This window comes from Equus quagga, chromosome 4 (assembly GCF_021613505.1).
Source record: "Equus quagga isolate Etosha38 chromosome 4, UCLA_HA_Equagga_1.0, whole genome shotgun sequence".
Lineage (NCBI taxonomy): Eukaryota > Metazoa > Chordata > Mammalia > Perissodactyla > Equidae > Equus > Equus quagga.
The window spans coordinates 64341102-64363778 of record NC_060270.1 but is presented as its reverse complement, the minus strand read 5'-3'; the positions used below and the strand labels follow the sequence as shown (position 1 = coordinate 64363778).

The 22677-nt window shown below is 45.8% G+C and overlaps 1 protein-coding gene across 3 annotated transcripts; it reads right to left on the bottom strand.

Annotated features, from left to right (window-relative positions):
• Positions 1 to 2680: 2680 nt before the first annotated feature.
• Positions 2681 to 22236, bottom strand: AMMECR1L (AMMECR1 like). 3 transcript variants are annotated; one of them, XM_046658028.1, is made up of 9 exons: positions 21794 to 22236; positions 20210 to 20319; positions 15747 to 15867; positions 12878 to 13322; positions 10721 to 10831; positions 10300 to 10414; positions 9551 to 9641; positions 8029 to 8125; positions 2681 to 6302 (listed from the first exon to the last, which is right to left on the bottom strand). In XM_046658028.1, exons 4-9 carry the CDS (start codon positions 13282 to 13284, stop codon positions 6191 to 6193), a joined length of 933 nt encoding a protein of 310 aa, XP_046513984.1. In that variant the 5' UTR covers positions 13285 to 13322; positions 15747 to 15867; positions 20210 to 20319; positions 21794 to 22236; the 3' UTR covers positions 2681 to 6190. The 3 variants fall into 3 exon arrangements, with proteins under 3 accessions (XP_046513984.1, XP_046513980.1, XP_046513981.1); XM_046658024.1 differs by lacking the exon at positions 15747 to 15867 and having other exon boundaries at positions 21794 to 22231; XM_046658025.1 differs by lacking the exons at positions 15747 to 15867; positions 21794 to 22236 and adding an exon at positions 20652 to 20792.
• Positions 22237 to 22677: the final 441 nt, after the last annotated feature.

Here is a 22677-nt window from a genome sequence, read left to right as displayed (position 1 = left end):
CAAAGAATCCCTTGTGGACTGAATCACTCATTTTTTTCCTGGACCCAGGTGTCCTGCCCCTAATGTGGAATGATGACATGTTTCCCAGTTCTCCATATGCTCAAAGTTAATGTACAGGATCTCCCAATTTAAGCTATTCTCTCATAAGTTAAAAAAAACTTTGGCACCAGCTGCTGAAGCCTGCTGGTAAGTGCTACAAAGGAAGCCAAAGGCATCTACATGAAATCCTCTCCCTCTTGCTGTTAATACAGTCTCTAGAGATACAGAGGAATGGGGTATATATGGTGGGGGTAGGGGGGTGTGATTCTGCAAATAGCCCTGACTTCCAAGCACAAAAACCTCCAGGGGGCTGTCCTGGGAGTACCGGACTTAGATTCTAAAGCCTCTCTGTCCCGTGGCAATGTGGCAGGGCAGTGAGCCCTGAGAGGGCTCGTCCACCCCATCTTGCTGTGCTGGCACTGTTGTTTGACTCTACCTGAGAAGCTCTCTCTTGTTGAGGTCAAGCTGGGCTGACTTCAGCACCCTTGTCTTTCAGGAAGCCTGTCTGACTTGAAGGGCTGAGCACACCAATAATGCCACCTCTTTTCATGTGCCCAGAGTTGCTTGGGGTTTGGAGGGCTTGACACTTGCCCACCTGTTCCCATCCACACTTAGCACTGGATGACGGTCTGTATAGTCATAGTCATTCAGCCAGTGCACCATGTGCTGGGGCCTGGCAAAGCATTTCCAACAGGCTATCTTGGAGATTCACAGGCCTGTCACAAAGTAGAAAATTCGACTCAGAACTAGTTGTCTGGCTTGTAAATGGTGGGACCAAGATTTGAGCTCGGGGCCGGCCCCGTGGCCAAGTGGTTAAGTTCGCCCGCTCCGCTGCAGCGGTCCGGGGTTTCGCCGGTTCAGATCCTGGTCGCGGACATGGTACCGCTCGTCAGGCCACGTTGAGGCGGCATCCCACATGCCACAACTAGAAGGACCTGCAACTAAGATATATAACTATGTACCAGGGGCATTTGGGGAGATAAAGCAGAAAGAAAAAAAAAAACAGATTTGATCTCAAGCCTATCAGACTGCCAGCCTGTGAAGATTCCAGGGTCAGCCCTCTGGGTTACTTCTTTGGTTGGGAACCAAGGTGGGATCAAAAAATGAATGGCCATATGGGCTTGGGGGGGTCTGACTGGACTCAGAACTTGAGAGACTGACAGTGTGAACTTGAGACCTGTCTCCTGTTTGGTTCCCCCCATCAGTAGTTGGTTTTGAAATTGGAGGGGTCATCTGTTTTTCAGTTTGCTGTAGCATACCAAACCTCATAGGAACAGATTGAGTCAGCCACAGGAAGAGACCCCAGAGTCCTTGTCAGAGCTTCATTTTAGAATGAGGGAAACAGACCCAGGAGGGACAGGACTAGCATTACATTCCTCAGGATGCTACATGGTTCTTTGTACACTATCGGTTCAGAGTCAAATCCTTCAACCAGCCCACTGTCGTATTTGAAAGCCAGGTATTCAAGCCAAGGTCACAGACCCTAGACTGATCTGGAAGCAGCTATAGATCAAACTACCGCCACTCCCACAAGAATTAGCACCACTAATCTCTGACCAGATGGTTTAGTTTACATTTCAAAGGACAATAGGGATGGTTAAAATGGCGTTTTATGGTTTTACCTCCACCAAAAAAGAAATGATATGGAATTACATGCTGTTTAACTACAGGTGATATTACAGATAATATGCAATAGTAATCTCTAGAACCATAATTTCTCTTGAAGAAAGAGAATTCTGGGGAGAATTCTGGGGCCGGCCCCGTGGTGTAGTGGTTAAGTTCATGCACTCCACTTTGGCGGCCTGGGGTTTGCCCGTTCAAATGCTGGGCACAGACCTACACACCACTCATCAGGCCATGCTGTGGCGGCATCCCACAGAGAACTAGAAGGACTTGCAACTGGGATGTACAACTATGTACTGGGGCTTTGGGGAGAAAAAAAGAGAATTCCTCTCATACACCCCAGGGTTATTACCAAATCTTTAATTGTTTAACCAGTTACTTGTAGTCCATTTGCAAAATTATTGCCTAATCCTGACAGCACTCATACCTGTGGCTTATGAGTTCTGCCAAGTGTAAGGCCCTCAGAACTGTGAATCTTAAAAAATTTACTTTCTTGCAGACAAAAATCTAAACTGAAGGTTGATAATCCCAGCATACGAACGTTTGTACATTTGAAAAATTACTCATTGCCATTATCTTCAAAGACATTTCATCCTTTCTGGCCCATCCAAAAGCAATAAACGTTTTGCTTTTGGCCAGACCATCAATATGTCCTAGGGTCTTTGTGTGGATTAACGTCACCAGATGATATCTTAAATTTGAGCATTTTTTCCCCTCTTCAGTTTTTAGCTTTTTGGGCAAGGTCAGTTTCATTGGAAAATCTAATGAAAACTATGAGCCTTCTTTCTAGAAAAATCCAGACTTCAAAGGATTCATGACCCCTAGTTCAGGAAACTTGGCTCTAAAAAAACAGTGGCATTGCTACTAACCACAAAAAAATAAACATGTTCAAGGTTATTGGGGGTGATGAACGCCACATAAAATATTCAGGCTGACTGCACACTGTCTGGTTGGCTGTCTTCAAAAATAAGATGACTGTTACCACTATTCTAAGAAAAAAAAATAGGCACAACAAAGAACAATTTTTACCCATTATGATTTATTCTCTACAATACTTTGTTAAAGAGTTCAATGATTTGCACTCTGAAGTTATATAGCCAAGAGGCAACCAAGTGTAATACAAAGAATTGGTCTGAAGTCTTTGCACTGAAGGCCATACAAAGTCTCTTGCTTCAGGGAAATAAGAATGAAAACAAACAAAAAGAACACATAGCTTCCTAGGCTCCAGAATCTCAATAGAAAATAACATCAACAGTTAGTGAAATTGTAGGTGTTAACATATCATGGAAAACAGATCTTGTGCAAATATTAAAATTAACACCCAGGACTTCTGTATAGATGATTTTTTATTATAAACAATAAAATATATGTAATGTCTCAACTACAAACCTTTCATGTTGAAAGGATCTCTAACATGAGTTGCTTTAATATTATGAAGCAAAAAAGTTTAAGAACCTCACAGTGGAAACAATCCAACACGACAAACTCTAGTGATCAAAGACATTCTTTTTTAGTTAATGTAAAACAAGGACAATTCATAATTACAGAGAGAATGTCCTAGCTGTGGGTATTATGAGACAAGTCAACTTTCCAGACCAAAAGGCACTCACAGCTAGGGATGAAACAAACTCCGAACCAAACCAGCCACGTTGGGATGGTTCCTTGGAAACAGTGGTTACCTACTGTTCAGCTCGAGCAGCCCAAGGACAAAGGAAACACCAAGCAGAAAACATTCCCTTCTCTTGAAACCTACCACTCACACTACATTTATCGGCCACCCTCATCACTGCTTTGGTCAAGCGCGTGGAAGGCAGTTCAATTCCAGTTCGGAGCTGTCATCTCCCTATGCAAAGCTGCCGCATGGATGATCCAGACTTAGTATTTTTCCTGAGAGCCACCTGCCACACATCTTCACGAGGTGACCATGACCGTACGCTTCCAGACCGCTTCCTGACTAGGCCCCATTCAGGACAGACACTAATGGTGCCACTCCTCACAGGGCCAGACAGTTTTCCTTGGTTGACTCCTGAGTCCCCTTGAAAGGCAAGAGGACCTTGAGTATCCCCATTGCTGGACTTGTATGGGAGCATGAGGGAATGTGCAGGGAGTAAGGCTTCTTCACTCCAAAAACCACTGAGCCCACTTCAGTGTGGTGCTGGGCTTCACCAGCCCGATTCTTGTGCACTGATTTTTTTTCCCCATTTTGTGGGTTTTTAAATTTTCTGTTCATTTTCTTAAATGGCAGGTATCCTATCCCACCCTCAATAAAATAAAATAAAAAACATACTATACACGGAAGAAGACAAATAGGGCAACATTTCTACAAGAAAAAATAGGCTTGAAGAGCATGGCACTGTAAATGCTTGCATGACCAGTCTCACTGAGCGTGCTCAGGGGTGAAAGTTTAGCACCAATTTTTTTGCTTTTTTTAATCTTTAGAAATTAAACACAACTTTTAACATAGAACACTTGAACAGTAATGAGTGTAGCCCTATGTATCAATACTGTTGTACAAATTGGAGGTGGGTGGCTTAGTCCAGAGCTGACCACCCTGACATCAATCCATGGCACCTAAGAGTAACTGTCGTCACATTTGTTTCTAACAAGACATTTATTATTCTCAGCAGCAGGAAATCATGAAACAACCCCTTCATCTTCAAAATCTTTTTTCCGTTGACATTGCAAGGGAAAAGCAGCAGGGTGCGAGAACGCAGCACAACAGTAAGATGAAGTGATGCGGCCTGGCCTGGGCCTCCTGACATCAACCCACTTTTCCCTTGCATGTTCTGTATCCTCGTGAACAGCAGAGGATGGTGCCAAGCAAATCTGCTCACCCTTATCCAGCTCTTCCAAGAAATGAGACAGCAATGCCTAGAACAGCATGTGTATCGTTTCTTAGATTGTGTCCCTGCTCCCCCTCCCCTGATTCCTGGCAGAAGAAAATTCAAAAGATCTTTTGACTTGAATTATTTGCCCATTTCAGAAAGCCACACCATCACCACATAAACTTTAAAAAATAAATTAAATCAAAACATTGTGTTCACTGGGTTGACACCCAATCCACTTCAACAGTTCTCTAAGCATGTTGTTGAAAACCAGTGTATCACCCTTAGGGTCCTTTCTTCCAACTGGCCACCTCTTCCTGATCATTTCAGCAGTGCCTCTGTGACAATGTTTTCAAAGCATCTTCCAAGTCCCCAACTTCTATGAACTTTGCCATCAAATGAGTGAAGAATAGGCAAGAGAGAGGAGAAACTTGCTGACAGCTATTTGGAATCAGCAACAATGGGAAAGAGAAATATGCCACATGAAAGTCTGAATGACCTAGAATAAAATGAGCTTTTTGGAACTTTGCCCTGGTGGGGTGAAGATTCCCAGTGTGTTAGGCAAGATAAAGATTCCCCTTGTTTAATTACACAGCTTTGCTCTAAAGTCCTGTAAAGGACTAAAACATCAATAGTCTTCCCACCTTTACAGGCAAATTAGAAAAAGGAACTCCTCTGCTTACAAGTCCCTCAGGATATTTGCCTGAAAAGAGAAACAGCTTGGAGACCCTGGATTCTCTCCTATGACATGTCCTTCTAAAACCCAACCCAAGTGCTTGTGTGCACAACTATGCCTTCTGAGAACCTAGATCCAACTATAGGCACTGCTACCAGTAGAGGAATGAGGTAGCCTGGTGGTAAGGAAGAGGTCTCTCCTTTCACACTGCATGCAGCGATGACATCAAGACCTCCCGTGAGCATCCCAGTCCATTCCTCAGCAGGCTACACCACAGAGCTCCGTTCAATACCAGGAGACTCAATGCAGAAAGAGTGCCAGAAAATCCAACTGATAGTGGGATGAGAATTAAAACTTTCGAGGCTAATTGAGCAATGAGATCTGCAACGCCATCCAAAGGGCTTCCGATCTTGATGTGGGTCTCTGTCCAGGAGCCTCGAAGGACTCATGGTGCCCACGTTCAACCCTAACATGGCGTCCACTTATGAAGCATGGAGGTTGTGATCAACTCTTGGTACGCAATAAACTGGAAGTTTAAAAAAAGGAATTTAAAACAACCTAAAAATGTTTTTTGTTGGTCTCCGTTGCCCAGACTGCCAAGGGAATACACCTACTTGATCTGGGGAGGCTGTTGGGGTGTGTGTGGGGTAAGCCTTCATGGATCATCAATTCCAGCTTCCATTGTGTGGCCATCACACAGGTGGCAAATCACCAGTGGCACCTGCATGCCAAGGGTCTTCTGAACCCACACGGTAATTCTCACTAGTCACGGAGGAGCCCCAATCCAACGGAACCCCATATTGAGGAAAGGCTGAGATAAGGCTTGGGCCCCTCAAGTTCTGTTTCATTCAATATAACCCCACCCCCCCCCCCTCAGTCAGCTGGAGGCAGACTTGGCAACGGAAGCTAGCATCATAAAATGGTGCAGTAATAGAAGTAACTGGACCAGGAAGAGGAGGCATCTGCTCCAATGATGTCATAGCCATTGGTGGCCACAGGGGGGTGGGACTGGTCATGCAGCCGTGTGTCAGGAGTAATGATTGTAGAGGGGCGGGGCATGAAGAGTGCCATTCTGGAAACAGTGCTGTCGAGAAGCAATATATTCTGCATAACTGATTGTCACCTTCTCACTTCGGTACCTGTATAAGGAAACAGGAAAGGGTATTAGGAACCCCAAACACTTCATTTTGTAAAGTCATTTAGCAGTGAAAACCAAAAGCATATTCCACATTTTGAAAGAATAAAATGGAAGACCAAGAGCAATCTTACTTACAGAAAATGAAAGACAGCACAAGAAAACAATGTTGTTATTACAAATGAACAAGATGAAAAAGCACAATCACAATTCACCCCTGAGAATGTATTTTCTGCACATCCCACCTTTAAACACTACATATGCTTATCATCAGGCTGCTCTTAAGCAATCTGCTACTGGGGTCTGGATGAAGAATTTCATGGTCAAATTACATGGGTGGCAGATTGGAAGATGGCTGCACCAATGCCCAGTGTAAACTGTATATCTACTTTCAGGTTAAAATGTGATAAATTTGATAGAAATGCAACCTCAATTTGCAGAAAAGCAACAAACAAGTTATTTAGAACTAAAAGGGGCACAGACACCTAGTTCTGGGTCAAGTTCTGATGGAGCAGGTTAAAGGATCCTGGGGCTACATAGGACGGGTCTCAATTCCCAGATGAATATGCCATATCATATCACAGGGTCACCAGAACAGAATTCATAGCACTTTGGCTTTGCTCTGGAAAGAGCCATGAGTCAGGATGCGAAGCATGGGGTGTTACAAACCTATGGAGCCTACTACAGACCACAGGAGCTGGGTGTGACAATCCTTACCCAGAGCCATCTCTTTCCCACTGTTATCACTCCTCCACTGCAAGGTGATTATTCCTGAATTTTGACAGGGAAATGGCTGTTCAAATAAATTATAATAATAATAATAATAATAATGCTTTGTATTTGAAGAATTTTTTTTTGGAATCCAAAGCATTTCAAAAACACTGGGTTATCTTCCAAATAGACCTGTGAGGTTAGTATATGATTATTTAGCATTTTACAGATGGGGGGCCAACAGAGGCCCACAGAAGCCCAAAAGCTAAACCTCTCAATGTTTCCAATTTCAGTAGGGATGGGAAGAGAACTGACATCTACTGACCACCTACAATACTGCCTAGCCTTGGGTTAGAAATTCTTCATACATTACCCTACCATACCCTAAAACAACCCAAGGCATTAAGATTCACTTCTTAACCCAAGGCAGTAAGATTCACTTCTTACAGACAAGAAATTTTTTGCTGCTCAGAGAGGCAGAATAACTGGCCCAGGTCATCTAGCTGGGAGGTGGTGGAGCTGGGATTCAGAACCTAAGTTCATGCGCGTTCTACTGCATTAGGCGGCCTCCCCACAGAAGTATTTGTCCTAACAGGCAGAGGCGTTTCCTTGTAACTGTTTGTAAAAAGCATCTTCTGCTTATTCCATTAATATGCCACCTGTATCCTCTGCCACCTCAGGGCATGTGACTGCAGCTGACCCTGAACTTCTACACTGAGAGCGTTCTCTCTTGACTTTGATCTTCCCCTCAGCCTCCCAACAAGTGGGTCTGGCAAAGACTCCACGACTTGCTCAGCAGCCTAAACCCGGCTCCCACTCTGCTATTGGCTTAGCTGTGGAGACGCCCAGGATGCTGGGGAGAATCTCTGCCTCTGCTGCCACTGCTTCCTCAGAGCTCACATCTCACCCATACTTCCTTGGTGTAGGGACATTAGCTGAGAAAGTTTTTTTTTCCCCTTTTCATCAAAAGCATCCCCCAACTAAATTAAAATGATAAGGAAAATGAGACAGTGGCTTACCTGGTGAGTTTGATGGTTTTTCTGAATTCACTGGTAATTGGAGCCTTAAAGCCACCTTTCCGAAGCAAGGAGTCTATTGTCTGGATCTGATCCCAGTCTGAGAAGACAGGCACACTGAGGTCAGCGCACGATGACACAAGAGTGGGACATCTAACACGGTGAGAGGAGAGAAGCAGCCAACTCTGCTAGAGGAAGAGGAAGCCCTGAGCCCTGGCCCCACATCCCTGGAGCCCCGTCTGCCTCATTGACAGGCTGATACGATCTTGGAGACATGAGATGAGGGCCCGACGCATGCCATAATGGTGTCCCAGGCCTCCTGCTCCTGCGTCTTTCCTGTCAGATGTTATCCCAGTATAATTATCTAGGAACAAATGTGGTCCCAACTTTGACTGGCCTTCTGGGCTAGTGCTGCTAACCAGGGCTGTTCTGTGGAAAGAACGAATTCAAATTCTGCCGCTTGTATTCCTTTGTGACCTTCCTTCATCCTGATGATTTCTAGGAGTCCTGTTTTCTAGCACAGAGAACTAGAAGGATGGGAAAGTTGTTCACACAAATACTGTTGTGTTCTTCTTGTACATTTTTAACAGATAAAGCCAAAGAAAAACCTCTAAATCATGGCAGTAGGTACCCCAATTTTTAAAATTTTCCCAACCAATTTTCAAAATGGCAGAAGTAACTTGATTATTTTTCTAAGATATCATCAGGTCTCACTATGAGAAAATACTTCTGACATGCCTCCCTGTACAGAAATGTTAAATCTATGACAGCGAAGAGGTGTCTAAAAGGCTTCCTTTTTATGCCATATCCACCCTGCCTTTGAAAAAGTTTAAACGCAACCATGATGGAAACCAACAAGGCAATTGCTCTCCACATAAGTGGTTCACTGACACACTGAATTAGACATTTTTCTCTGTTCCAGGTCCACACCCAACAAATACTGTGTATTTCACATATTATTTTCAAAAAGCAGACTAATTCCAAGAAAGAAAGAAAACCGGGTTGCATATCACAGAATGCACAAGCAACATTTAAAGGTATTCTAAACAGAAAACCCGCCCAACTAATTTCCTACCTTTCACGTGGAGAATGTAGTAACTATTCAATTCTATCATGTTTTGCCTTTTTCCAAATATAACATGGTTTAATAATTCAGGGCTAAAAGTTTAAAACCCAGTGATACAGGCCACTTCCCTCAGTGAACTGCATCACATGGTCGAGGTGGTTGCCGCAATTTTGCCACAATTACACAATAGTTTTGGGGGCCAAGAAATAAAACTATTCACTGAAAGTAAGTGAAACAAGTGGGTGAGGAGGGAAGTCTTTACCCCTTTTCTTTTCCCAGCTGCTACATCGTTTTGGGAGTTTATTTCTCATTCTCTAAGAATTTGATAGATAGTAAGAAGAAGAAAAGCACTCATTCTTAGCTGGAGTTGGGCTGAAAGGCAATACACTCCACTTTCCTGCCCTTTAATTTGTCACACTGAACAGTAGCGTTCACTGAAATCCCATTTGTCCAGCTCACCTTGTTCCTTAGCAACCTCAGGTAAGTATGTGGCTGTACGTTTGACGCCTTTTTCATTGATGAATTCAATTCGAATCCCATGGACCCCTACCTACAGAAAAACACAACCAAATAAATGGCCATTTATTTATTCTAATGGAACTTCAGTTATCTGGATTTAAATCGACCCTGTCCCCTGACCAGCTTGACCCAGGTTGGAGAAAAGGAAAATCTCTTGCTTTTCATAACTAACTCACTCTCTCTCAGGTATAGAAGCCGAAGAAACCTCAGCTTGAGGGAAGGTGCGAGTCTATGTGTAGCCACCTCTCTGATGGTACGAACGTTATAGAAATAAATTCTTTCAGTAGCCCATCCAATAATCTTGACTATTCCACCTTTAATCTATGCCATTAAATGAACATGCCACAGGGTTTTGATCTGGGTTCATGACTTTTCATCTACGGCTCCTAATAACATTTACTCAAGGGCTTACCAAGAGGGGTCTGGAATATTCTCCTTTAATCCCATTATTATTTCCTATTAGACATGGAAGAAGGATGTGGAATGGAGTGGACCAGGAAGAAGTGGGAGAAGAAGACAGCCTTCACATTTCTTCCTGCTTCTAATATTGCAGCACCTTTTCTGTCACCTATGTTGCCCACAATTGCTTCACATTCTTATACCCTCTCAATGAAGGAGTACATTACCATGTACTAACCCGAACCCAAATGCAACGAGAGATGCAGAGTTCCAAATGCGGCTGTTCTCACCTCCCAGTCCAGGTAATCACTGGCATCCTCAAAGTTAGTAAGGAGGGAGACAGAGCAGAAAAGTTTAGGCAGCTCCTCTCGGGTCAGCGGGGGAAATCGGCTGTCCTTAAGTGCACTGGAGGGGGACAGAAAACGTAAGTGAGGTGCTCTGGAGCTGGGAGCCAACATCACGTGCCTGAATACTTACAAATCCTGAGCTATGCAGAGAACATCTATTATCCATCAATACTAATAAGCTCAAAACAACGTGATGTTATTAACTGTCTATACTTGAACTGATAGGTGACTCCTCAGATTAAAGCCCCCACATTTCCCGATTTCCAAAAAGAGACTCAAACTTTATCACTTAGAAGAAGGCAAGTCAGGCAGTTGTTTTTGATTCTAGCCAATTTATCTTGGATCCTATGTCTAGTGTCATTACCTGGTTAACGTGTATTCCCTGAGTCCTGAATGAAGATTCATGGCTGAGAAGGTCCCAATGCAGCCACGAAGCCGCTTGTCCCGCCCTGTCTTCCATGTCACAAAGAGCGGACTAAAAAAGTAAAAACACAAAACATTCTCCAGCCCCAAACCAATCATGGATAAGAACAAAACCTTAGCTATATCCCTGTTCATTTCTGTTATTCCCCAAAAGGACTGTTTTCTGAATTGCTGGCTCTGAAGGGCTCTCTGCCTTTCTGGGAGTCAGGCAGTCCCTGGATGGACACGGAGAGGAGCCCTCAAAAAGGTGGCACGAAGAAAGGCTCTCTGCAGGCTTTCCTAGGTTCCATGCTGACAGCTCTAAATCACTTTGACGCCACATGTATGTGCTATCCCCCTCTTCCTCTGCCCAGGACTCAGCTTTTCCTTCTTCTAATTCTCCACGTCCTTCTCTTCTTTACTCTATTTCTATGAATGTGCAAGTTCCCCAGTTCCATCCTTCATAAAGACACACCCAGCCTGGCTACCTTCATCTCTTATCTGCAAGCATTCCCTGCAACCCCACATTGTTCCCATACTTATTTCTGCTCCAGGCAACTGCAAATATCTCCGGCTCATAAATGTTCAGAAAAGAAAAACAATGTCTCCTCGAGAAAGCTTATTATTAGCAGAAGTTGCCGCCTTCTGTTTCTAGGCCAAAGTCATGCTTCATTAGACTACATCAGATTGATGGTGACAGATTTTTTAGAAAGAGGTTACAGGCTGTCCCCTCTTCATGAGATTCCTCCATACTCCTATGCCCTTATCTCTGAGACTCTTAAGTTAAACACTTCTAAAAAGCAATTTAAGTTTTTAAAGTTATCTACTTCTTTGCTCATTGTTACAAAGCAGGTCTCCCACCCACCCATCTTTTTCTTCCAATAAAACACGTGAACAGCACCAGCAAAGGTCATCGTCCCAAAACTTACTCAAAAACCTCTAAAAATTCCACTGTCTGCGGGATGGAAATATGAGCCCCTGAATACAAGGGCCCTCACACTGCAACACTGTGGCCACCACCCACTCTTCCAAACCTGTGTCCCTCTCCTATATGGGACACACCGACCCCACTTAGATGAAGCTCAGAATGCCACCTGCTCAGTCAGGATTTTTCTGACCATGGTATCCCATGGCAATACTTCCCTAAAAAGTTAGCACATTTTTCTCTACATTTCCTCTCTTCTGACACAATCACACAAGAGTAACTTCCCCCTCCCTCTGCCCAGTGTGCCACGCATACTATTTAGCTTCGAGTGTGTGACTTGCCAACTCAACTAGTCTCCCAAGAACAAGGACTTCTTCTGCACACCCCTCCGTGGCTTGCCCAGTGGGGCTAAGCACTGCCTCAGCACAGTGCTGAGAGCTGAGGAATGAACGATCTCAGGTCAATGAATGCTGCACGAGCATCTCCTAAAAACAAAACCAAACGCAGCAGTGCTCTTTAAAGCCAGCTCAGAGCTGCTTCCAATTCTGAGAAAGAAGAATCATTGGCGTGAGTTTCTTCACTTTACTTTGTGCTTTATACATATTCCTCATTTAAGTCCTTGACCCCGTGAGAGGGCTTAGGGCGAGTAACAGCCTGGAACCAAAACCAGTAAAGCAGAATCTGACATTCTTCACAGGGTGCCAGAAGCCCTGTGGGATTGCCATGGGACTGCAGATGAATGAAGGGAGGGGACCCTTGTTAAGAGCATCCCAGCTCCCACAAATGAGCTCCTAGTCTCCAGCCTGGCCCTTAAGACACTCCCAAGTCACTTGGACTTCAACACTACGGGGGTCTACAATAGTGTGGTCGTGTGCTCTCTCCACCTGAGAGGTTAAATGACCTACCCACTGTCACATGAGCCAACAGAAGACCCCAGAATGAAACCCTCCTGATTGCCTCAACGTGACTTTAACGAGCCTGGATGTCTTCCAGACACAACCTAGTCCTCTTCCAGTACTGAATCCACTGAATGTTCCAGGTATTCTCTGGACATTTTCATCATCCTATTCCCATTACTCTTTTCCCATAACAAGTTAGAGCTTTTTCTAAGTAGCAGACTCTCTCAAGAGGACAACCAAAGAAAGACGCCATCATGCCTCTCTCCCTGTCCCCTGTACCTGATTATTTACTCACTAGGGGTCATTGGTGAATCTAGGAAGTCGAGGCTGTGGGAAGCCATAGAGGTGACAGTAGAGGACGTCAAAGCAGTAGCAGCACATCTCTGCAGTCACCACCAGATTCTTGGCGGTGTTGGCAGTTCCGTTGGGCCGGGGGAGAGGGCTCAGTGCTCCCGATGCGGGATTCATTCGTGTAATGGGAGAGTTTCCAGGTCCCAGAGTTAAGTCCGACACATTCTCCCGACCACTGCTGCCATCCACATGCTGGTGGTTTTGAAGAGGTCCTGAACTAGAGCCGGGGACAGTTGTGGACTGGTTCCCGTGACTGTGCGTTCCACTTCCAGACAACTTAGGCTTCTTGACCCCACAACAGCCTGCTGCCAACTTGGGCTCGAGTGGAGGAACACAACGTCTTTTTCCCATCCTGATTCAGTGCTCGAGGTCTGGAATGCTGCAGAACCCTAACCAAAAAGAGAACAGGTAAACATTAATTAAAGATTAGTTAAAAGGAGAAAATGAAAATCAGAGAAAGAGTCTACATAGAGAGGATAAGAGTAATCCAATTCTTGTTCTCATCCAGGTAACGTGGTGACAATGGGTCACAGACCAGCAGGGCTAGAAGAGACCCTGAGTTCTGGACCAGGGACTCCTAACCTTTGCCTAAAGAGGAACTATGGCTTACTTTCCATAAAGCTTATAATCACCATGGGTAGAGGCAGGCGAAAAGCAGCTCTCTCCTGCCCAGGACTCCCTAGGGGAGAAGGGAGGGTGGTGGCAGGCAGCGTGAGGCTGGCTGAGGACACCTGAAGACTGACTGGTACACTGCGCCTGACCCGACAGACTCTTCATCAGGTTGCTCTCTCTACTTTTTCAGCAGCTCCAAACTGAACCACTCCATTTTTAAAGAGCCCCAGAGAAACTTTCACGCTTTTCCTTGTGAACCACATCCTTTCAGCATTTTCCTCATCACTAAGCTAAATCTATCTGTGTAATTTCAGCCCAAACCTTAGTGAAGATGAAGAGCAGTTATCTGCCATTCCGAAAAGAGCACACCTTTAAACACAAGGCGCCCACCTTTCTGTGCTCACAGGGCTCCTTCTCCAATGCCTTACTCATTTTCTTTGGTTCTCCTCTGAGCTCGCTTCAATTTCTACACATCTCTTTACCCTTTCGAGACCCCATTCAAAAAAAGCTACAACCTAGCAGAAACCTTTATTCACACAAATGACCCAAGCTTCACAGTCCTTTTGTGAGGTAGCTATTTCTGCCCTGTCACAGCAAGGCAGACAGATGCAAAGCCACTCAGCTTAACAAAATGTGGCATCAGATGGGCCAGGAAACCAAGCGTCCCATCTGATGAGGCAAAGGAGAGGAAAGGATCTTTTTTTTCACTATTTTTTTTCCTTAAAAAGTCTAAGGTAAAAATATATAGCTATAACATGACCAAGATCTTTTCTATTGGCTGTGCCAATAATCAACAGAACCAGGAAAATAGACTCTAGTTACTTCAGGGTGAATAATACCAAAATTTGTAAAATTCTGCTGACTTGAGAAAAGTACCCTTTGTTTTTTCTCAAGTCAACACGTCAGTTTTAGTGCCCCTTCAATTTTATGTGTGTATTTATATTTATATATACACATACATATATTATCCCACCTAAAATCTTCCCTGTGATTTGCACAGGGAGCACATAACTGCCTTTTTAGGCATTGCTCTGCAACATAGTGTTTTGGTTGGAAATTCTACCACCTTTTAAATCAAATTAGATATTTACATACCCATTTGCAATGCCATTATTTCTACAAAAACAACTTGTTACTTTAGCTTGAATGAGATACAAATATTATTTGTTTATGTTCTTGATATATGCTGATCCATAACAAAATACAGATTTTTATATCTACGGAAATTCTCAGTGAGATGAAAGTTGTCTGTAGCCAAGGAAGAATAGCTTGCACATTTTAATGTCTGGCTTGAAACGGGCTTCTTTTTGAGACAGCCTTAGCCAATTGATAGAACAAAACCTCTAATGACTAGATGCAGATGTCACTGTCTTGTTTAGATGGTTAAGAGAGGGAGCAGAAGGTCTTGGTTAAAAATGCTGCCTCCAGAGCCAAATGGCCTCAGTTCAAATCCTGATTCCTCCAGGATTAACCTCTCTATGACTCAGTTTCCTCAAAATGGGAGAAACAGTAGTACTTGCCTCATGGGGTTGTTAGGAGAATTAAATGAGTTCAATATCTATAAAGTGCGTAATACAGTGTCTGGCATGTAGTAAGTGCCAATTAATTTAGTTGCTGTTATCATCTGAGTTCTTGTTTGACCGCTGCCACCAGGATGGAAATCCCGGAGGGCCAGGGCGCCTCGCTGTGCACTCACGGCTTAGAGCAGTGCCTGCACTGAACGGGTGCTCCTTAAACAGGACTTCGTTGAATCCTCGAAACTACTCAGCAAGGCAGACGATATTACCATCATTTTCCAGAGGATGAACCTCAAACTTAATAAGCAAGATACCCTGCCCAAAGCCAGACTGCCACTAAGGGGCAGAGTGAGGATTTGGACCACAATCTATCCGTCAGACTCCGAGGCCTGGGTCTTCTCACCAAGCCACAAAGAAGAATGAGGACTGCCAGTAATATCCATTGGATTCAGTCCCTTTCCTAAGTGCATGATAAAAAATTACATTCAAGGGCATACTAGAAACTAAGCTAACAGTTTGCAGAATCTTGCCAACAAAAATGGAGTAGGAAAAAAAAAACATCAAAACCTAAGCCCAAGCCAACATCTCAGCCATCACCCTGACACCCTGACAATTATTAGTCCCCTTGCCATTGTCATTTGAGTCCACAATGGACGTCACTGGCCTGAGCTCTTGACTTCCTACCTTGCGTCTAACTTGTGTGGGCAGCGGGTGTAGGATGCGTGTGGAATGGAGCTGCAGGACTGTCTCTAGAGAGCTGGAGTTTTCACAGGACCCTGAGGCTCTGCCTCCAGAGAGCCCCAGACTTCAAAGAAGCAAAGAGAGGGATGAAACACGAAGGTTAAAAACGAAATCTTTCCTACTCTCACTACACCAAAGCGTACCTGAAGGAAGAACAAAATGTCATGAGACGGCGGCAATGCAGGCGTTCCTGAGCAGGTGTCAGCAGCCACCTGACGTGCAACACCCCACAACAGAGCAATGGGAGGGACTCTCCGACCACGCCAAGGCAGATGAGCTCACGTCTGGGCAGACCCTGCCTCCACACCACGCACCGTCTCTGACTGCAGCGGAGCAGGGTCACAACCGAAACCAAGTGTGTCCTTCGAACAGTTCCCCCACACCCTCCCAAACTGACCTGAAATACACAGAACCAACCGAAATCTTGTTTTCCTTTAGGCCCAAGCTCTTCTCTGGAGGCCTCTACGCAGATAACTCCAGCAAAATTCTCAGCTAGTGACCAAACGCAGAGTTAGAGACTTTCCACACCAAAAATATATTAGAAGGCACTTCTTCCCGATAGCCAGCTTTAATAATTGTCAACATATGGCCAATCTTATTACATCTATAGCCCACCTACTCACACCATCTCCCCAGTTTGCACTGCATTATTTTGAAGGTATGTTTTTAAGGGGGCCAATATTTTACTTATCAGTCAGCATAAAGCAAATATTAAGTGAATTACAGTAAAGAGTGTGAAGTAAATCAGGATGCTGGTAGTAAATACTTTTTATTTACAACATCAACCACCATGTACCAATTTCATCAAAACTTTCTCTTTAGGTTTGACACTGTTCTAATCCTACTCCAACAAAGTGGGCATTTCACCACAACTAAGCAGTCCCAAACTCAGCTCCCAGGACTGCCCTACAGTGATCAAAGAGACAGTCGTTTCTCCAGTGGCTCAGCTTCTGAGAGTACAAAGCTACCTCAGAATAACAGCATTTCAATACAACAGACTAACCTGTTGTCTAACCAGCTAAAAACAAAAACCTCTAATAATATATCCTACCTCTTCTAAAACTGTGTGTGAATTTGTTCTTACCTTTCCTTAAAACCTCATAAAAACCATCAGCAATGGTACTTAGATCACAGTGGAAGTAAGTGAATGGTTACTGTGAAGTCAGGGCATCTGAAATAATTGGAATCAGGTGTAAAAACCCTCCCTTTACAAACGCATGCATCCCCGAGACCCTTCCAAGCCTTCAGTTGGTTACTCTCTCAAAGCTAAACTCAAGGCCACTTGAAGAGCCAGCAGCAGTGATCTCCTTTTCCTACTGTCTGTCTACTTTAGAGCAATCAATGAGAATGAACTAGTTAAAACTGAATTTCCACCCATACTTTCACAAAAAGCTAGAGGAAATAACACAAATCACTGTTGTACCTTTTCACTTCAGACCTCCTATCCTAAAAAGTGTTACATGAAGTATGATCTCAGAGTCGACAGTCACCACGCCCTTTACCTGACATGCAGAACTCAAGGGGTCCGGACCCTCATTAGGGTCCATAAGAAACGCCAGCTGGCGACTGCTCCCTCTCTGCGGGGAAGCTGAGCAGTGCTTTGTGGCTCTGGGCTGGGCAGCTTAAAGGCCACTTAAATTCCAGCCAGCCTTGAGCTCGTCACCACCTGTAGTCTCAGAGGCTGGGTGCATTTGTGTTTTCATCTTTCACAACACCTAACACAGTGTCCTGCATGGAGTATACATCCAACAGTCTTATGTACAGATCTCCTAGTAATTTCACTTACGTTTGCCTTTTTAATAAAAGGAATGTTTATGGCACAACCTCATCTTCAGACAGTTGTTTCCACTGTGAGATGCTGACTGTGGAGCCTGTCAGAAGCTGAAGGTGACTGCATTACAAGTATCTATTCTATCAACAATGTCAACTCTGTTCAGCCCAAACCCAGGAATGGTTTAATTCATAGCAAAATGGATAGCCAATGTGGACAATTCATTCTAAAAGTTAGGTCCAATATTCCCCACATGAACTTCTTGGTTTGATTTATGCTGGTAGCAGTCTTCTTTGCTACAACATACCAGTAACTGCTCAGTCTTGGACTCGGCTGCAGGTGCTGTTTAACTTCAGGCTGCTCAAGGCTCTCCTGTGACAGGCCGGACCTAGTTCCTAAACTGCACTTGAGAAGAATCTTTTCTTTCTGAATGATGGGGCACTTTAAGAGCTACCCACTGGAGCATTACTTGCCTGGAGGGCAATTTATGATTTTAGGAGTTACTGCAAATGATGTCTCACAAATTGCTGATCTTTATAAACAAGGTACGGAGACCAGGACTGAGGGGAGGAGGGAGGGACGCCGTGGCTGATGTGGCTGGTTGGGCAGGAGGCATTCCTCCCTTGTTGAGGGTCCCTGCCAAGGCTCCTGAGTCCACTGAAAACAACACGCTGATGTGTTCCCAGAGCAGCTCCCGTCTTCAGAGGACAGAACCTAGGCTGCAGGGTTATCGTCTTGTCTCAAATCCCAACTCTGTCCTGCCACATCCTGGCTGTGCAAACTCAGGCAGGTTATCACATCTCTGTGGACTCGGGCTCCTGCTACCAGAGAAGGTTGTCAGCAGTCAGTGAGTGAGACATGAAGAGCACCCAGCAGTTCTTTGGCATATAACTACTTTTTATTAAAGTGTCAGCTATTGCTAATACTACCAGTACCTCCACTAATCAAAGTATGGTTGGTTATAAAAATAACATAGCTTGAGTTCTTAGAATTTCTAGAGAAATAAATGCCCTCATAATAAAATTCTATTAAAAACTACCATGTAGTCTAAAAGATCATATTATTAACATGAAATTATTACTCTAATGACCTTGATGTTTTTCCTCTTTGGAGAGCAATGGTTCCTAATAAATCATCACTGTTCTTTTCACTGTGAGATGCCAGAAAACAAAGAATACCGGGCTGTCTGAGAGTTGTACACACTTCTATTCTCCCAGGGCCCTCTTTTAAGCTTACAAACATACACTAAAAAGAAACTAAACTTGCTAAATGTGCTGTTATTGTAGAAGTCTTGCTATATAGAGAGTACTAATGGAACTAGGGTTTCAAAGTGATGAGATTTCAAACAATAACCAGATTAAAATATCTAGAAAAGCCTAGAAGTGGAAAAAGAAAATTGAGATGCACTTTTTGAAGGCTAGCCTCAAAACAGCTTATTGGGGAGCATGACCTTATAACGAAGAAACTAGACATGGGAGGTAGGAAGGAGGCAAGAAAAGGGGGTCTCTGCATTTTCTCCCATTACTAGTTAGTGTCCAGATGTCTGTTCAAATCAAGCTTTATACAGAAGGGGAACAGGCTGTTGTTTCCTTTGTGACACAGAGAGCTGAACTGAAATTCAATTTAATAATTATGTGAGCAGCGAAATAGCACCTGAGCTATAATTCCAGCCTACTTATGGAACCATTCCAAGAAATAGATGAAAAACCCACAAACATTCTGGTAGTCATTTCAAATAATCACTTCTATATTTTTGAAACCCCATCATACACACACACATATTCAAAACACTTGCTGTATGAAAATCTTCCCCATGAAATACAGATCTATATAATTGCTTTTAAAAATCTATGGATTTAGAAAAATGCACAGAACCATACATTTTCATGTCAACTTAGCTTAAAGAAAAACATGAATATAGGAATCAAAAGTTTTGTTTTTAGATCCCCTCCCTTTACTGTGTTACCTATGGCAAGGTGCCACATGTTTCTGGGCCTTGGTCCTTTCATTTGCAAAATGAAAATATTTGTCCCCTGCCTCCTTCACAGAGGGATTGTGAGTCTCCAATAAGATGTGAAGCACTTGAAAAACTCTTACAAGTGTTAGCATGTCGTTATTAATAAACTCAAGGGGACGAAGCAGTAATAAAAATCTTTCCATAACTTTGTTTACATATAGAATTTTAGTTATTTTCAAGAAAACAGTATCACCATAGTAGATTTAGAACAAAATGTTCCAAAAGTCTCTGAAGACTATAACCATGTGGAAGAAACTCAGTAATTGACCTTGACAGGAACTGCATTAACCCCTGAGTTATGATCTCTGGTTGTCTTAAAAAAATGATAAATTTGGGCTGGGGGGAGCCAGACCTCATGTACTAAAACACAAAGGGTGACTGTACCCGCTACACCACCACCTGGGTCACTCCATCAGGATTAGGGACAAGACACTGGCCTTTACACATTTAAATTATTCTGAAAGAGACCAAGTGGAACGAACTTCATCAACATTAGGACCCCCTCACGGAAGTCAAATAAAAGTGAACAAAGACTTACATCCTAAAGTTCTAGCACAGTCCTCGCCCCCAAAAATCCTGACAAAATTCTTTTCTAAGTATGTCCAAGGAAATACTCACTGAAAGCAGAAAGTTTGTATTGCCAGGGGAACAGCTACAACAGAGGAGGGGAGCTATTTTGTCTCTGAAATGAATTCTCTTCCTTCCGATTCCATTCCTTCTTCCTGTACCTAAGATGGAAATGCAGGTGCAATCAATGAACAAAATCAGGGTAGAGCAGAGGTAAGAGATGGTTTCTGAAAAACTACAACTCAACTAACAATTTCTAGACAAAAAAAAAAAAAAAGCCACGGAACAGGCTCTCCTCACCTCAAAACATTTCAAAATCTAAATATAAGGCAGCAATGGCAGTCCCATGCACTGAATCACCTCATCTTTGGCGTCATCACCAAGAAGGGAGGACACTGAGGATCAAAGGTTTTATTGAACCTGAACATGAGACACACTAAAACTTCCTCCACCACTAATTTAAATCAAAACTTGCTCTCAGGCCAAGGTATACCATTTCAAGGCTCTCCAGTGGTTTCAGAATTCAAACATATTCCCAAATCCTCTGCAAAGACGGTGCTAAAAAATTCTGCCCAGTAGACAGGGGCCAGGGTCCTGAGGACAGGCCATCTTGTTGCCCCAGGTGGAGATGACAATTGTTGGCGAGAGTCATCCCCCTCAGTCTTGGATAAATCTCTTCGTGATCTCTTCACCAACTCCCCCCACCCCCCAGTAGTAGAGAATCGAGCTATTCCCAAAGATGTAAACAGGAGACTCCAGGCCCCACCCACTCTATCCAAGGAGAGGGCAGTGAAAGAGGATAGGCCCAGAGGGGTAGGCTAAGGGAATGTGGCAGAGTGAGGAGTTCAGATCAGGACAGGGAATGGAGGAGGGCAGGGAATGAAGGGCAAACCCCACAGCTCGGGAGCGAGAGAGGCATAAAACCCAGAGTGTGAGGTGGAGGGATAATGGAGACGGGGTGGATGAATAAGGAAGGAGAGACTAAGGGAGGGGTTGGAAAAACAGAGAAGAGGAAGAGGAGAAAGCGTGCGTGTGAAGAGTTGAGCAAGAAAAGGACGAGAGAGTGGGGAGAGGAGAGGCCGGAGCGGGGAGGAGCAAAACAGGCAGAGAGCAAAGGTGAAAGGTAAGAAAGAAGGGGGTGGGGAAGGAGAGTCCGGGGAGCCGGGAGGAGTTGGGGAGACCACGGAGGACGGGTCGCACAGGGAGGGCCGAGCCGCGGGGGTGGAATCCAGACGCCGGGCGGAGGAGGGGGCGGCGGGACGGTGGGTGGGGGCCGCCAGGCGGCGCCGGAGACCACCAAACTTTACACGGACCTACACTGTTTCCTGGAGGGAGTGCAGACGGAGCTGGAGCCTCGCCTCGCTCGCCTCGCAGCCCGGGGCAGGGCGGCCGCCCAGCCCTCCCCAGCAGCGCTCCGACCCCCTGCCCTCGGCGGGGACACGCGGCCCGCAGGCCCCGCCGCCGGCGCCCCTCCCCCCCGCTGCCCCGGGACCCTCGCCCGGACCCCGCTCCACTCCCGGCCCTCCGCTCGTCTCGGGGTGGGAGGCCCGGCGGGCACGGCGGCGGCGGCCCGAGGGAGGCCGGCCCGGCAGGGGAGCGGGAGGAGGAGGGCGCGGCGCAGCCCGAGTTTCCCACCTTTTCTCCTGGCCCAGACGCAGCCGGGGTGGACGGGACCTCTCGCGCCCTGCCTTCTTCTCCTGCTTCATGGAGCCATGCGCCTAGGTGGGGGCTCCGGGAGAAGCGGGGCCGCGGGCGGGCCGGACGCGCGGCACGGACGGGGCGGGGCGAGGAAGGCCGGCGGGCGGGCGGAGGAGGAAGCGGCGGGGCAGCGGTGGCGGCGGGGAGGAACTGCTAGAGGTATTCCCCGGGCAGCTGGAGGACTCAGTCGAGCAGGGACCCGGGTCCTCCGGTATCCCAGCAGCCACTGGAGGCAGTGAGGTAATGGAGGAAGAATGTAGGGAGTCCTCCCGTGGACCTCACGCCCTCTAGCGAGCCGCAAAAACCATAGAGATCAGGAAGTCGCCGGAGCACCGCCCCGCTACTGTCACGTGGCCTGACTCTGCGCACTTTATTGGCTGGCGCCGACTCTACGGGGTTGAATTTAGGGGGCTGCTTTGCATTCGTGGGGCCGAATCTCAGGCAGTTGAAACAGAGATGGGCTGACGGTGAGAAGCGAGACGGGGCCGGCTGGCCGGCTGGTCGCCGAGCGGGCGGAGCGCGGCCCCGGCTGTCAGGCGGCGGGCGCGGTGCACGCCGGGCCGCGCAGGGGAGCGCAGAGCGCGCCGGGAGTCGTAGTGCGGGCCGGCCGGGCGGCGTGTGCGCGGCGCGGCGCCGGCTGGACTCGGGACGCCGGCTGGGCGCCGCACCTCGCTGCGCGGCCCTCTGCCGCGTTGGGACCCGGCTCTCGCCCGCCCCCGGCATTTCTACCCCAGCAAGCCAGGTTACGTCGCCTCAGCCGACGGCCGCAGCCGGGAAGGGCAGCTCAGACCGGCCGCAGATGGAGCCGACCCGCTGGCCCG